The sequence below is a fragment of the Tiliqua scincoides genome, chromosome 2 (assembly GCF_035046505.1).
Source record: "Tiliqua scincoides isolate rTilSci1 chromosome 2, rTilSci1.hap2, whole genome shotgun sequence".
Classification (NCBI taxonomy): Eukaryota; Metazoa; Chordata; class Lepidosauria; order Squamata; family Scincidae; genus Tiliqua; species Tiliqua scincoides.
Genome location: NC_089822.1, coordinates 253861980 through 253879032, shown reverse-complemented (window position 1 = coordinate 253879032; position 17053 = coordinate 253861980). Strand labels below are relative to the sequence as shown.

Below are 17053 nucleotides of genomic sequence, written 5' to 3'. Positions count from 1 at the left end.
TGAGTATAAAAATAGTAACATGGCAACAAAATTATTTTAAACCCTGAGGGCTATTTTATTTGGAAACTCTGTAATAAAGTTCAGTATAGGAAACTCTAGTGGGGGTGTGATGAAATCCAAGGATTTTATATATTTAGGCTGCAATCCTTACCTGGGAGTAGGCCCCATTGACTATAATGGAACTTACTTCTGAGTAGACATGCATAGGATTGGACAGCCAAGCATCTCCAAGCCCCAATATTCCTTGTTAAAATTTGTTGTAGTTGTAGGGGGGGACCACAACCCCAGTGTGTGTATGATGGTTGTATTTGTATGCTATATGTCACATGGAACTTTGCACTGGAAAAGTTCCTGGTATTTATTCCTCAATACCAGAACTCTGGCAGGTGCAGCTTGATACTTGCATGGCCAGTTTGTGCCAGCTGCAATTCTGGCTTCTCCTCAGCTCTCAAAGGCACATGAACCTTTTCCTCCTTTGCATTTGGTCTCCTCTGATCCACATCTGTGCTCCCTGACCTTATGTATGTTTATGAAGTTGTTTGTCAAGACTTACTCTCCAGTAAGCCTGTGTACAATTGCTGCTAAAGCCTGGGTCCCACAATAAGTCTATGGAGCACCAACACAGTGACATTGGGTCAGGCTGATCAGATACAATGGAGGACATGGTACCTATACCTTTACTTTAACTATTGTATAGAAGAGGGAATCTGGACAGGTGCTTCTTTTCAAACCCTTCCATGTTGAGCTGCACCTGCCCAAATTCCCTCTTCTATACAATAGTTAAAGTAAAGGTATAGGTACCATGTCCTCCATTGTATCTAGACACCCTGCATTGTGATCACATGACCCTGCATCAGCTCAAGGAGAGACAAGTGGTAACCTCATGAAAGTGACACTTTATCCTTTCCATATGGGAAACTGAATATAAGGGATTTTGGGAAAATTTAAACCAGCAAAATCCTATGCTTGTCTACTCAAAAGTAGTAAGTCCTATTGTCTTCAATGGGGTTTCCTCTCAGGAAAGTGCACACTGGACTGCAGCCTCAGTGTCACCAATGTTCATGCAGCAGTTTGATAAAGCATTTAATATGGTCCAATGATAAAAAAGAAACAAAAATATATCATCTAGTCCCTGTTCTCTTTCGTGTCGTTTGCAAGTTTCTTTATCATGTCTGTGGCCTCCATGACTCTGACTCCATTTGCAGATTGCATCACACTTCAACCAAATCAGGAAGAAGCCTGATTTTTTCCTCCCCCTCCCTCTGCCGGTCCATTGCCATGGCAACAATAAAGTCCAAGCTAGAGGAATTTATGGTATGGCAACCAGGAGACACAGTTGCTCTGGCAACCACTGGTGTGGAAGTAGAGAGGAGATGGTTGCACTAGGCCTCATTAAGTGAGGAGGGGGCTAGGATTGTTGACCATGGGCAGGGAGCTGGCACCATTTACATTTGCACGGCAATTGGAAATTCAACAGGTGAAGCTTCTGCTGCTGCATCTTCCAGGCTTGCAGGAGGAGCACCTGTTGCATTTTTACCTGTCACTCAGTTGTGGAAAGTACAGGACATGACAGAAAAGCAATGGCCAAATCACCTGAGGACTCCTGAGTTCCTTGAGAAGAGTTTCATGGGTTGCACAAAAGAGCCAGGATCCCAGGGTGGTGTGTTTTGTGCACAAACAAGATCATCACTAGGTGATACCTGCAACTGCATCTCCTCACCACAGTGTGGGCAGATGTGTCTCTATGGAGACTGAGAACATATGAAGCCTTATGGGCCTGGCACAGTGCCTCTCCCTGAGAGGACAGAGGCACAGCAGCCATGTTAAGCCTTGAGTATCAGCTCTTAGTCACCCACTGTACCACCTGTATGTAAGTGAAATCATGGTCTATTTTTCACCTAGTTGCAACTATCCACACTGTTCCCCCATCCTCTGTGGCAAATTTTAGATTGCAAGCTTCTTGGGGGCAGGAATAGATCCTTTTATACTTTGAAAAGCATTATACACAGAATCAGACGCAATAATTTTCTAGCATGTTAATATACCTTGGGTACTGAGCTTTAGAGCAGTGATTCTCACACTTTTTGGTCTCTGGAGCCCTTTCCACTCCTAAAAGGAGTCTTGGGGAGTCCCACTGGAACATGCACAGAGTCCTGGCACAAACGGGCAGGGTGCAGATGGGGCCACTTATGCTATGCTCGTGAAGTGGTCTCATAAGAACAGCTCCACTGGATCAGGCCATAGGCCCATCTAGTCCAGCTTCCTGTATCTCACAGCGGCCCACCAAATGCCCCAGGGAGCACACCAGATAACAAGAGACCTCATCTTGCTGCCCTCCCTTGCATCTGGCCTTCTGACATAGCCCATTTCTAAAATCAGGAGGTTGCACATACACATCATGGCTTGTACCCTGTAATGGATTTTTCTTCCAGAAACTTGTCCAATTCCCTTTTAAAGGCATCTAGGCCAGATGCCATCACCACATCCTGTGGCAAGAAGTTCCACAGACCAACCACACGCTGAGTAAAGAAATATTTTCTCTTGTCTGTTCTAACTCTCCCAACGCTCAATTTTAGTGGATGTCCCCTGGTTCTGGTGTTATGTGAGAGTGTAAAGAGCATCTCCCTATCCACTCTGTCCATCCCCTGCATAATTTTGTATGTCTCAATCATGTCCCCCCTCAAGCGTCTCTTTTCTAGGCTGAAGAGGCCTTTCCTCATAGCCTTTCCTGTAGCCTTTCCTCATAAGGAAGGTGCCCCAGCCCCGTAATAATCTTAGTCGCTCTCTTTTGCACCTTTTCCATTTCCACTATGTCTTTTTTGAGATGTGGCGACCAGAACTGGACACAATACTCCAGGTGTGGCCTTACCATAGATTTGTACAACGGCATCATAATATGAGCCGTTTTGTTCTCAATACCTTTCCTAATGATCCCAAGTATAGAATTGGCCTTCTTCACTGCCGCCGCACATTGGGTCAACACTTTCATCGACCTGTCCACCACCACCCCAAGATCTCTCTCCTGATCTGTCACAGACAGCTCAGAACCCATCAGCCTATATCTAAAGTTTTGATTTTTTGCCCCAATTTTTGCCCCTGACCTTACACTTACTGACATTGAAGCGCATCTGCCATTTTGTTGCCCATTCTGCCAGTCTGGAGAGATCCTTCTGGAGCTCCTCACAATCACTTCTGGTCTTTACCACTCGGAAAAGTTTGGTGTCGTCCGCAAACTTTGCAACCTCACTGCTCACCCCTGTCTCCACGTCATTTATGAAGAGGTTGAAAAGCACTGGTCCCAGGACAGATCCTTGGGGCACACCACTTTTCACCTCTCTCCATTGTGTAAATTGCTTGGGTCTCAAGGAGCCCCAAGGCTCCTAGGGGCACACTTTGTGAAACACTGTTTTAGAGGCACCTCTGCTGTCCCAGAACTGAGATGCAACTGCCTCTGGAGATGCATAGCTACACAGAACACATCATTGCTTGAGCATGCAATCTAGAAATGGAAATGGTGCATTTCAAAACAGTGTTGATCAGGCCCTTCGTTAAGTCACTGTGGGTGTGATGTGTGTGTTTGTGTACTGTGTGAACAGCTGTATTCTCAGCCAAAAGCTGAGAAAAATGTTCTCAGGATTTTCGAGGAATAAAACTTGAAACACCTCTAAGGAGAAAACTCTGTACAATCTACTACTCAACCTGAATTCCACCCCCCCCCCCCGATTCAGAAAAGCAATTGTTATTACTGCTCTCTAAAAATTCAGTGGAAAGACTGGGGAAGAGGTGGTGGGAATGAGGAAAGGATTTGTTCATTTGGATGTTCTGTGCGTGCAAAACATGTACAAGGGGACAACTAGGTCCCACCCACCCCCTTCCTGGTCCTTTGTTCTGGGGCCACCAACTCTCCCTCTTGATTCAGTGCTATGTCCATTAGATGTTGCTGCACAAGCCTGTCTCTCCATCCATTTAACTTGCCCATCTATCCTGTTATCCGTCCATCAGTCTGCTTCCCCTGGCTGGCAAACACTCAAGGTACATTCTTCTCCCACCCATCTAATCGCCCATCCCTGTCTCTCCCCTCCTCCACCCTCCCATCTTTGGTTCATTCATAAAGATCCGCAGTCCCTCCCTCCCCCCTCCCTCCCAGCACCAGGTCTTCTCACGCATTCGGCTAGATGCCAGCAGCAGCTGCAAAGGGGGGCAACCCCCACGAGTGCTGAGGGGGGGGCGCCACTCGCCACTCCCTCCCACCTGATTCCTCCAGCCTTTGCAAGGAGATGTTGGGCAAAGCGATCCGATGGTTGGGGATCTTCGCAGCCCTGATAGCTACGGGGGCCAACTGGGAACCAGGTGAGGGGGGGCAAGGGGCTGGGGGGGTGGGCATGTAGATGGGGGGGGGCTTCACAGGACCTTCCTGGAATGTGAGTGATGGATAAAAGAGGGGAGAAAGAAAGCAATCAAATGGGGGGGGAAGAGAACTCAGAGCAAATGAAAACAGAGGGAAAATTGTTTTGGAATGAGGCTTTTGGACTGGGCTGCAGAGACTGAGGGGGAAAATGTTACCCAGCAGCAGCTCAGGTACTGAAGCCCTTGACATTCGCTCCTTCCTAGGGGCTCATTTTGTTCAAGCCCCCTCCCCCCCCCCCCATTTAATGATCAGGGATCAGAGCTCAAGCCTGCCTGGAACTCCTCCTTTGACCCTCCCTGAGCCCTATCTGTTCAATCCCAAATAGTTTGGGGGTGGTAGGGTAGAGTTGAACTCAGCTAGATGTGAGGGGACTTCTACACATGCTCAGAGACACTCTTGCCCAGATGATGCGCTCTGTTCTTGTAAAGAGACCTTCCTAGCTTGAAAGCATGCCCTGCAGGCTCAGTCCCAGAATCCAGAGTGAAACTAATTCTTGCCCATTCTCCTTCCAAAGTTCTACCTCCTCATACCCTGTCTGCAGCCATTAGGGTCCTACCCCCTTCTTTTTATAACACACCCCTAGTTATTGGTTTTAGAAGGCTACTTAGAGGGCATGATTGGGCTAAAATTGTGGGGGAATCAGGTGCTTGTAGATTTCAGTAAGGGCTCTCCCATCTTCTACCCATCTTAGTTCAAACACTGTCTGCCAGACCCGGCTTAACCCTAGATCACATTTCCCATGTCCAGAGAACCCAAGACTTTGAACCCTACTTCCTAAATACAAGAATTGTGGCTGCCCTTCCCTTTTCCTGGAAGGATTCCTGGGCTTTTAACTGCACTGTAGCAGGCAGCAATTCAACAGGTGCTGTGTTTCTCAAGAGATTGAAGGGTGGGAAATATTTTACCTTTTAACATTTTGTATCTTGTAAACATGGGAATTTTTGGGGGGAGGGGGGAGACAAGGCAGCTGCCTTACTTCTGCCAGCCTCTATCCCTTTTTCAAAAACTGAAATATCAAAGCATGCAGTTTTGCACTTTGGAAATCAAGCAAGCAAACAAACCCAAAACTATTTGCAGCAAGAGATGATCTTTGCTCAGAAGGAACTCCTGTAGAGTGAGCTGGGATAAGATTGGCAGGCTGTAAATTAAATCTGAACACCCTTGGGGACTTGGGTGGGTTTGGAAGATGTTGGGAGCGGAGCAAAAGGAGGCAGGGTACCATTACCACTTTTCTCCTGAAAGAGGAAGAAGTTACATGCTTATGATGGAAAGGGAAGGTAAATTCTAGGGCAGACAACTGTTGACAACTTTTTCTAGCTCTGCTCCTCTGACTTTTAACAGCAGCCTGATATGCAAACATTAAACAGGTGATGCGATCTCCATCACATTTTGCCTTGCCAATGGAAGTCCCACTTTGATTTCTGCAAGATATAAGCTGCACTTTGCCCAGGAGCAGAAACAGGTGACAATAATAATAATAATAATAATAATAATAATAATGGTATTTACTGGTACCATATAATAATAATAATATACTGGTATTTACATACCACCTTTCTGGTCATTGGATTACTCCTCTGACTTTCTTCAAGGCAGTTCATATAGGCAGGCTATCTCTAAACCCCAAGAACCACATTTCAGATGGATCTTTCACTGACTGGTATCACCTTTATGAATGAACTTTGCAAGATCTGAGCAAAGAGGTGAACTCTTGTCTGAAATTCCTTGAAAGAGACCCTTTTCTCTGTGTAACCCATCCAGAAAAAAAGATAACTTGGGCTGCAATCCCATGTACACTGACCTGGGAGTAAGCTTCATTAAATACAATGAGACTTACTTCTGAGTAGATATGCCTAGGATTGTGCTATTAAATGAACTAGGTTTGCAAGAGCTATTTGGCTAATTCAGGTTCCTCAGAGCATGCAAGAGCTCTCTGGCAACTGGATTAAAGTTAAAGATTAAAGTTAAGATTTGCATGAGGGCACTTGCAAAGGCAATGTGTACATAACTGTTGAATAGTTGATTTAAAATGCATAATTTGATTATTGCGGTTAACCACAAAGTGTGCACACTTCATAGTCAACCATAATCCTCAAATTATGTGTTTTAAATTGTGTTTGGTTTGGTCTAGCAGGAGTCCAGGGTTCTCATGAAGGAGATGGATGAGAGCCAGTGGGCTTAGGTTTGACTTCTTAGCCCAAAGACAGAATGGCTTGTCCATTCTCGAGCGAATTTCCCTTCTCCCTCTTCTTTGCTCATATTTTCTTTGCAGACCCTCTCTGCCCTGCCAGATACAAACTCGACTGCCTACTCCATCGACGCCTGGGCTGTGGGCCTGACGGGGCCCCTACCTGTGGCCCTTGTTTCCCCAATTATGAGGAGGATTCAGGGGGTGACTGCGTACCGAAGAAAGTGCCGAAGCACGGTAAGCCTGGGGAGCTTGGGAACTTGAAGAAAGAGGAGCCCACTGACCAAATATAAGCATACTTTCCAGCATTTGACAGATGAGGGCAATACCTTTAGTAAAAGGACTTCATCATGATAATTTGGAACTTCCGCAGTGCTTTGTAACCTATGAAATGAAGTGGTCCCAGGGCACATGATGTGCCATCTGAAGCTAAGCAGGTCTAAATCTGGTTAGTGCTTTGATGGGTGACTGCTTGGGAACTCCAAGGATAGTTTTTCCCCTCTTGATCTTTGTTTTCTTTTAGAAGGCAAAACGAAGACCCAGAAGAAGAGGCCTCAAGACTTGCCAGGTCTCATCCGTTCCCTCCTGGCCAAGCATGAGAAGGGCTTTCGACCCCCAAGTATGGAGACCACACTGCCTGGTATGCAAACTCACTGATAAGAACAGCCCCGCTGGATCAGGCCATAGGCTCATCTAGTCCAGCTTCCTGTATCTCACAGTGGCCCACCAAATGCCTCAGGGAGCACACAAGACAACAAGAGACCTGCCTCAAGGTGCCCTGCCTTGCATCTGGCATACTGACGTAACTGATTTCTAAAATCAGGAGGTTGTACATGCACATCATGGCTTGTAACCCATAATGGATTTTTCCTCCAGAAACTTGTCCAATCCCCTTTTAAAGGCATCTACGCCAGATGCCATCACCACATGCTGTGGCAAGGAGTTCCACAGACCAATCACACGCTGAGTAAAGAAATATTTTATTTTGTCTGTCCTAACTCTCCCAACACTCAGTTTTAGTGGATGTCCCCTGGTTCTGGTGTAAAGAGCATCTCTTTAGCCACTCTGTCTATCCCCTGCATGATTTTGTATGTCTCGGTCAGGTTCCTTCTCAGGCGCCTCTTTTCTAGGCTGAAGAGGCCCAAACGCCGTAGCCTTTCCTCATAAGGAAGGTGCCCCAGCCCAGTAATCATTTTAGTTGCTCTCTTTTGCACCTTTTCCATTTCCACTATGTCCTTTTCAAGATGTGGTGACCAGAACTGGACACAATCCTGCAGGTGTGGCCTTAACACCACATTGTCCCCCCCAATGATAGATAGATTTTTTTTTTTACTGATCCTGTTTCTGTACCTTTAACAGGAGCCTGATAACACAACCTGAAGGACATGAGTGCAGTGTAAAATGAACAAATATACAAAATGAGTGCAGTGCAAAATGAACAAATATACAAAATCCTTTTGTGGGGGTACAGCTGTGTTTTGTAAGGGTGGAATTAATCCTAACTTGCAGCTGGTTGGGTGTAAAGACCGAAACTATAAGAAACCATGTCCCTGGCCTCCTAAAACTGTCAGTCTGAACCAGTGGCATAGCTCGAGGGGGTGCAAAGCACTAAGTCTTGCAGGGAGCCTCACCGCAATGTGCAAAGGACTCCTACTCCTCCCCTTCAGAACCATTCTGGACAGCCTCCATTTTGCTCCCTCTGCCTGGAATGGCTCAGAAGGGGCCCCTTGGGACATGCTGCAGTGAGGCTCCCTGCAAGACTTAGTGCTTTGCACCCCCTCGAGCTATGCCACTTATCTGAACTAACAAGTGCAGGCTTGCAACCAAATGTGCTTTCAGCGAACACCCTGTCCTGAGCAAGGGAGCTTCTGCTCAGAGTTCCAGCCAACCTAGGATAAGAGCCTTGTAAAGCTATTTAGGTGGATATCTCTTATTATATTTCCGAATGTAGCTCTAAAGGTGTGGGATTGGAACTAATCTTTATCTTATCTTTGGCATTCTTGGGCATGTGAACTTGGAAGTTCCCCCTCTAGACAATGAGATAAGTTATTCTAGTTTAAAAAACAAACAAACTCTAAGGGCCCAGTCTTATCCAATTTTCCAGTGCTGACACAGCTGCAATGCAGCTCAAAGATAAGGGAAAAACATTCCCTTACCTTGAGGGGGCTTCCTTGACTTCCCTCCACTTCAGGATAAAATGCATGCCCCATTGGCATGGCTGCATCAGTGCTGGATAGGATTGGCCTCTAACATTCCATAGGGCTTGGCTGCTAACAAAATAGTTTGGTTTAAAAAAAATTTGTTTCCTTCTAATTGACAAATGTATATTCTTCTGTGTACGTAGGGACTCTTCAAAGTATGAACTAGAATCTTATTTTTAGATGTCCCTCTCTGTTTTCAGACTGATTGCTCTTGACCAACTGAGGTTGATTTTAGAGCAGTGTTTCTCAACCAGTGGTACGAGTATCACCAGTGGTACTTGAGGTGATGTCTGGTGGTACTTGCAGGACCCCTGCTACCTGGCGAGACCAGGAACGTGACACAACAAACAGTGGTAGGAGGCTCGGTTAGGCAGGCAGAGCTCCAAAGCATGCTTTTCCATGCTCAAAAAAATGCCTTCCTGTCTACCCCGAGCTTCTTACTGGTGTTTGTCACATCACATCTGGCCTCCCAACCCAGAAATAACTGTTGATGATGTCAGTGCCCGTTGCTTCCAGTGGTATTTGATAGGTGGACCGTGTGAAGATGGAATAGGTGGACCGTGTAAAGGTGGAATAGGTGGACCATGTAAAGCGGTACAGCAGAGGACAAACCTTGAGAAACACTGTTTTAGAGGATCAATGATAACTCCAGAATGCTCCAGTAAGTGAGCCAAGCCACACACCAAAGAACAAAAATATATTGGAAGCAATTTTTTGCTTACAGGGATCCCGCAGGGTGTGTGTGTGTGATAACCGCCTCTGCTCCTCTCAGACTCTGTGTTACTTGCATTGGCAGTAATGCCTTTATTGGGGAACAGGACAAGCTAAAGAGGCCTTTTTCCCTCACCCCTGACTCAACTTGATATTCATGCAGCATGTCAAATGTATTTACTTAACAGGTTTATTCACTGCCTTTTGGTCCCAGTAAAAGGACCATCCACGTAGCTTATGTCTTATCAGTAAAAACCATTTCAAAAACAATTTAAAATAAATCCAAGAACTGAGAAAAGACAGTGACAAATAATACTAGCAGAAAAAAAAATGGTTAATCAAAATCCAAATGGAAGAGATAGATCTCAATATATTGCAAGTGACAGGAGCAGGTGGGTTTCAGGTGGGAGGACATTCACAACATGGGTGCTACCACTGAGAAAAGCCCTGTGCTGCTGGTTGCAGGTGAAGGGCTGTGGAGCAAGTTCCCTGATGATGACTGCAGAGTGCAACCAGATTCATATGGGAGGAGGCAGTCCTTCAGGTATTCAGGTGCCAAGCCGTGTAGGGCTTCTTAGGTAACACCCAGCACCTTGAACCGGGCCGTGGAACAATCTGGCAGCTGACAGAGATAGAAAAGAACTGGCGTAATATAGTCCAACTGATAAGCCCCCACAAGTCCTCCAGGGCTACAGCATTCTGTACCAGTATACCTTCCAACCATCTTCCTGGGCAGCCCCAAGTAGAGTCCATTACAGCAGTCCAATTGTGATGTAACTAAAGCACGGATTGCTGTAGCCTTTTCAGGAGAGGTTGCAGCTGGCGCAGCGGCCAAAGCTGCACAGAGCCACTCCTGGCCACAGCCACCACTTGGAATTCCAGGTGCAAACCTGGCACTAGGAGAACTCCCAAGTGGTGGGCCTGATCCTTCTGTACAGTCCCACAACAGGCCTTCAAACTTCTCCCAAGCTGGGTTTCTTGCTTATTGACAGCACCTCTGTCTTCCCTGGATTACATTTCAGGTTATTTGCCCACACCCAGTTCTCCACAGCTGCCAGATACTGGTTCAGAGTTTCCCAACTCTGGTACCAGATGGAAATGAGAGATAAGGGTTGAGTGTCATCAGCAGGTTACTAGTTGCTGTGCGGAAATGCTGAATGAGAGCAGATCATGCCCATGTTTCCACCCATGTTGTCTACCACTCAGACCCCATTGTTGGATTTCTGACATTAGAGGACTGATGACAGCTCCAGTAAGCAAGTCAAGCCACAAACTACCCAACAAAAGGGTATTGGAAGCATTCCCCTGTAAGTGCTCTATCCTAGTGAAAAGTCAGGTCCCGACATCCTGGTAGGAGACCATGTGCTGCAGGGAGATAAGAAAATGGGATTCAAAACCAGATCTGTTTGCTTTACAGACAGCATTGGGGACTTTGAAGCACCAAACCCCACCACTATCTTCCCAACCTCTTTCCCCACAAATGCCTCCTATATCGAACAACATAGCACCCTGGCTTCTTCTGAGTCATATGAAGACACCCCCGTCTCCGCCACTACACCCCCAAGGCGAGTGAAAGTGGATTTCAAGCAACGCTCCCGCCCACCGGCTCCTAGTCTGAATAAAGCTGTGTCCCTCAGTGAGTATGAATACTTTTGGGGGAAATGGGGGCAGGGTGATCTGAGCACTTGGGGATTGTGCCTAGCAAGAAAACTGGTGATCCACCAGACCTCTTCATGTCTGGTGCTCAAAAAAGTACTTTTTGGTTCTTGCAGCTCTGGTGGTGATGTGCACAGTGACTGGGCTCTCTGGACTGGTGGTTGCTGCCATCTGCTGGTACAGGTAGGGGCTGCACCATCCCATACCTTAATGCAGAGGTGTCCAAACATTTTGGCAGGAGGGCCACATCATCTCTCTGACACTGTGTGTGTGTGTGGGCGGGGGGAATAAATGAATTTATTAGAGATGTAACTTATATGAATGAATGAAAGTCTTGCAGTACCTCAAGGAACATGAAGACCACAGCATTGCCATTCATAAGAACCAAATTTACCATTGCAGACATATACTAGTTTTGAATACCTGGAAAAACATCCTATGATTCACTTCCAGGTTACAGAGAGAAGTCCACTTGGCTCAGAAGATGGCCTATACAGCCACTCGTGGGAACCAGTACCGATACCATCAGCCCAGCGCAGTAAGTAATTTTACCACTGGTGGTTGCTCAGCGGTGCAGGAGGTGCTGGAAATCACTGACTGTTGTCTTAAGAACATAAGAACAGCCCCACTGGATCAGGCCATAGGCCCATCTAGTCCAGCTTCCTGTATCTCACAGTGTCCCCACCAAATGCCCCAGGTAGCACACCAGATAACAAAAGACCTGCTTCCTGGTGCCCTCCCTTGCATCTCGCATTCTGACATAGCCCATTTCTAAAATCAGGAGGTTGCATATGCACATCATGGCTTGTAACCCATAATGGATTTTTCCTCCAGAAACTTGTCCAATCGCTTTTTAAAGGCGTCCAGGCCAGATGCCGTCATCACATCCTGTGGCAAGGAGTTCCACAGACCAACCACATGCTATGTAAAGAAATATTTTCTCTTGTCTGTTCTAACTCTCCCAACACTCAATTTTAGTAGATGTCCCCTAGTTCTGGTGTTATGTGAGAGTGTAAAGAGCATCTCCCTATCCACTCTGTCCATCCCCTGCATAATTTTGTGTGTCTCAATCATGTCCCCCCTCAGGTGTCTCTTTTCTAGGCTGAAGAGGCCCAAACGCCATAGCCTCTCCTCGTAAGGAAGGTGCCCCAGCCCTGTAATCATCTTAGTCGCTCTCTTTTGCACCTTTTCCATTTCCACTATGTCTTTTTTGAGATGCGGCGACCAGAACTGGACACAATACTCCAGGTGTGGCCTTACCATAGATTTGTACAACGGCATTATAATATTAGCCGTTTTGTTCTCAATACCTTCTTCTCTTTTGATCCCCCCCTTCTTAGTACATGGATTCTAGACTAGCTCAATCATGTCAAGTTCACCACTATCAACATCAGAAGAAACTTCTGACCAGTGAAGAGTAAGTACTCTTTGTTTTGATTTCTCTGTGGTAGGGGAATAGGAATGGGAGGGGAAGGACCATAGATCAGTAGCAAAGCAAAGTACATGTGAGTTCACGGGTTCAATCGCCTGTGACTCAACTTCTAAGATCTGTAGTAGCAAGCTATGAAGGACCCCACCACAGACCCTGGAGAGTGGAGTAGATAATTTTGGACCAGATCGACTTTCCACTTTGGTTGACAGGCACTCCACACAAAAATCACATGGAACCTAAATAAAGCATTTTATAAATGTGTTTCCAGGCAGTATCTCACCATCAGGAGAGTAAAGAGGTTAACTGGTATTGGGACAGGTCTATGTTGGAGAGGATATGGAATAAGAGATAACATTTATTCATATATAGTGGGGCTGTCCAAAATTGAAAAGCTATTGCCAAGAGATGTTAAAAATTGTAAACTTGATGACGGAGTTGGTTCAGAAACTCCAGTTGTTAGAGGTGTTTCATGATATGACTTCACCTTTGAAATAAAAGTGTGTGTATTTTATTTAATACTTTTTACCCTGCTTTTCCTCCACCACTCTGGATGCCCCCAGGTTACATAAAAACCAAAGATTATATACGTACATAGTGTTTTAAGCACCGCAAGAATTTGTGTTGCACAATTGTGAGGATGTGACCATCAGAGCCGTCTGTCAGATAGGTCAGCTGGGGCAGTTGCCCTGGGCCCCATGCTTTCATGATCAATACATGGCCATAACAGAGGAACCCACACACTAGTTGAGTTGCCCTGGTCCCATACCCTGTGCATACTCTGGACCATTCCATATGTGAAAGATTGCTTATCTAAAGGATGAGATATTGCAATGTTGAAAACTAACATCTTCTGTTTAAAACAGGAAAAATAATAGTCAGACCGTGTTATCCATGGGGGTTCAATTGTGGAACCCCCCACGGTTACTAGAATCCAAATTTAAATCCCTTTAAAAACAAAAAAGTGCCAAAATCAGGGTTCCTACCTTTTTGCGGCCAGATCGCACTGTTGCCAAGCCTGTAGAGCTGTTTTTAGCACTGAAGGGCTCACTTCCGGGTCACAGAGAGGTTCCTTTCTTCTCCCCAGTTCGCCCCATTGCGATGCATGGTCTTTATTCCTGAATTATTATTTTTTTAGAATGCATGCTCATTTGTATGATTTTGACTGAGCTTTTAAAATTTATGAAGTTCTTTTCACTTGTGAGATTTTCATTTGAATTGTTCTTTTATTTATTTATTTATTTTTAATCTGCTGACTGATTGATAGCCTCTTTTGGGTAATTAAAAACATTAATATAACCAACTAATCAGAGAAAAACTAGAGCCTCTATATAGTGATGGGAGAAGAATATGATGTATGGGCAGTGGGGATAGCTTGCCTCCTGCGCTAGAGATGAAGGCAGGAGAAAGGGGTGCTTTCTGGGAGTTGATAGGATACCTGAGCTCCCTTCCCTATACTTTTGATTTTCCCCTCTAGTAGAGAATCCCCAAAACCGATAGAGCAACTCTCCACAGAATCAGAGACTGAAAACGGGGACTACACTGTATACGAGTGTCCTGGACTTGCACCGGTATGTACCCTCTTCAAGCAAGGTTGGTTTCACAATTAGGTTTTAGCCATGAGGTGAGTTGTGAAGACCTGGTCCCCTCCAGGTTATTTCAAGTCCTTTTCCTAAATTTTCAGCTAGAAACCAAAGGCTTGAGTTTATTCCTATTCAACCCTACGTGGACTCTCTTAATCTACCCCTGGTGTTGATGACTCCATGTAACGCTTGGGAATTCCATACAGCAGAAAGTGAGGATGGAGGCAGGGTTGAGTATGAGCTGACAGAGCGACGCAACAGAATTGTCTGGTGATGTTCTTCTTGGAGTGTATTATTCAGACTGCAGATGGGGAACCTTGTACAGGCATGCACCGCTTAACAACCGTTTGCTTAACAACGGATCGCATATATGACAGTGGTCAAAGCACAATATAGATGCTCTTAATGAGGCAATTGCGTCTCCCATAGTGTCAGCAAAGTGCATAGTGTCAGCTGCAGCAAAGTGTCTGTTTACACAACAGAGAGGCTCTGAATGCAAAGAAGAGGCACTCTATCTCCAGTAGCCTGTGCAGCCAGCTAGTGTCTGGCAGGAGTGTTGGTTTACACAAGAAAGGCAATAGATTGAACTGAATGTTAATTTAATGACCTAATCGCATAACAACAACAACGGGGATTGGAGAATGTATCCCCAGTGGCACACACCTGTATTTGAAATCTTGCTGTTTTTTTTCTTGTGGGGGGAGGGAGAAGCTGCCACACAGAAAAATAGCAGGACAGGGAGAAGCCAAGCTTATAGCTGTTCTTCCCAACTTGCAAGTGCTTTTCATTTGGATTCATTCAAACAAGAATTCCTACACCTGCAACTTGAAGTGTTACAGTCCAAGAGAAGAAGCTCTGTATGCCAGACACCCATATGATTCTACTGCATGTGTACTTTGACTTGTGAGAGAGACTCTTCCCTTCCTTTCCAATATGACTTGACTTTTTCCTTTCTCTTTCCACAGAGTGGAGAGATGGAAGTCCACAATCCTCTCTTCGACACCTCCACCCTACGCCAATGCCCTCCCTAAGTTGCCGCCACCTCTCTCTATCTCATAGCCCCCCCACATCTCCACTTCCCAGGTTAATGTGGGGAAGATTTAGACTCACAAAAGCCTCCATGTCCTTACAGGAATATGCTGTTTTGTATCCGCTCCTCCTGAGGGAAGACAGCACCTGTCATCAACCAGTCCTTCATCACCATTTCATCCCATTCTGATTCTACGGCATTGGTGTAATAGGGGGGAAAATGGCAAATAGGATATTCTTTCTGTAGATCTGCTTCAAACACCCCCCTCCCCAGAATGGATTGTACTTCTGGTGTTTTTCCTCTTTTGTACAGACCCTTTTCAAAGCTATCCTGAGTCCATTAATTCTCCAGTTGAAAGTGCTCACCATCTAACCCAGCAAGGGAGATTGATGTGAGCCTAAGCAGGTTTCCTCATGCTCAGTTGAATCCTGTATCTCTGTCAGAACCACACTAGTCCTCTGATCCCCACTGCACTGGCTGGATGCATCCTTAACACAAAGGGAGTTGCATTCCAATGCAGGGCCCTCAGTTATGCCAGTCTGCCCATGGCAGATTGGAACCCTAAGCTTGATTTTTATTTATTTATTTATTTATTTAATTTATTTATTTATTTATTTATTTATTTTATTACTTACTTACTTACTTACTTACGTATAGACTTTAGTAATTGCTTTTCCTTTCAATAGTGTGCAGTATCAAAATAAATGCAAACAAGCAACAGCATTTAGTCCACCCAACTTGGCTGACATTACAGAAGCAGGGCAAATCAAAAGCCCACTTACGGCCCAATCCTGAAGGCATGCTATGCCACTGGAATGAGTGTTCCAGCAGCATAATGCGCTTTCCGGCTGTCACAAAAGGCAGGCTGGCTGCTGTTGGAAGCAGAGAGTGGTTGTCTCATCGTGTGGCAACAGACACAAGACACCCTCTGTCTCAGGTAAGCATCACGCAGGGGGTGGGAGGGAGGTGGAGTGTGGAACAGGGATGCAACAGGGGCAGGAAGGAGGGCGGAGACCTGCACCCTGGTGGCCTCCCTTGATGTAACCCACTTCTACAATCAGAAGGTTGCACATACACATCATGGCTTGTAACCCCTGATGGACTTTTCTTCCAAAAATTTGTCCAATACCCTTTAAAAGGCATCCAGGCCAGATGCCATCACCACATCCTGTGGCAAGGAGTTCCACAGAGTGACAATACGCTGAGTAAAGAAATCAACTCTCCCAAACACTCAATTTTAGCAGATGTCCCCTGGTTCTGGTGTTGTGTCAGCAATATTGCTGGTACAGATCTGATCCATGAGGCCAGCAGGGGTTTACCCTAGCCTCTAGGGCCAAATCTTCCATACTGGCACCTCTGCATCACTGCACAGGAATCAAGTAGGATTGGGCTCTTAATTTGACAGCAAAAGCTGCATAGAAGTCAATTCTAGATAAGTGGGCCTTCTGAAGCTGTCCTGAGGTGTGATACCACTGCTGAGATGGCCCTGCCTTGATAAGCTTGACAGACCCTCCCCTACCATAAAAGGGTTGGGATAACCTTTGCTTCTCACTCATATACTTGCCACATTCTGATCTTCTGTCTGCCAGAAGCCACAAGTGGTTTGAAATTCATGTATTTTATAAAATATTATTGTGTATGTGTCTCAATCTAAAATTTGTATACTACTTCCCCCGTAGCTCCTACCTCGGCTCACTTGCTTAACTTACTTACAGGCACCTTTGTGTGATGCTGCTTGATGCAGCTGCTGTCTGCTTGTGGCATGTTGGTCTGGACTGTGTAGGTTGAGAGAGAATGGAGTAGAAGGGTGTCACATTAAAGATGAGTAATAATAACATAGCACTTTA

At 45.6% G+C, this 17053-nt stretch overlaps 1 protein-coding gene across 1 annotated transcript; it reads left to right on the top strand.

The window, feature by feature from the left end:
* The first annotated feature begins 4277 nt into the window (after nucleotides 1-4277).
* On the top strand, nucleotides 4278-15207 carry NPDC1 (neural proliferation, differentiation and control 1). Its single transcript, XM_066613407.1, has 9 exons — nucleotides 4278-4350; nucleotides 6681-6833; nucleotides 7120-7236; nucleotides 10926-11144; nucleotides 11281-11347; nucleotides 11618-11702; nucleotides 12505-12581; nucleotides 14071-14164; nucleotides 15142-15207. The coding sequence occupies exons 1-9, from the start codon at nucleotides 4278-4280 to the stop codon at nucleotides 15205-15207; spliced, it is 951 nt and encodes a 316-aa protein (XP_066469504.1).
* Nucleotides 15208-17053: the final 1846 nt, after the last annotated feature.

Coding starts and splice junctions, on each gene's coding strand:
- NPDC1 (XM_066613407.1), top strand. CDS start 4,278: ATGTTGGGCAAAGCGATCCGATGGTTGGGGATCTTCGCAGCCCTGATA. Junction 4,351..6,680: donor GGGGGCCAACTGGGAACCAG/GTGAGGGGGGGC, acceptor TTTTCTTTGCAG/ACCCTCTCTGCCCTGCCAGA. Junction 11,703..12,504: donor GATACCATCAGCCCAGCGCA/GTAAGTAATTTT, acceptor CCCCCTTCTTAG/TACATGGATTCTAGACTAGC.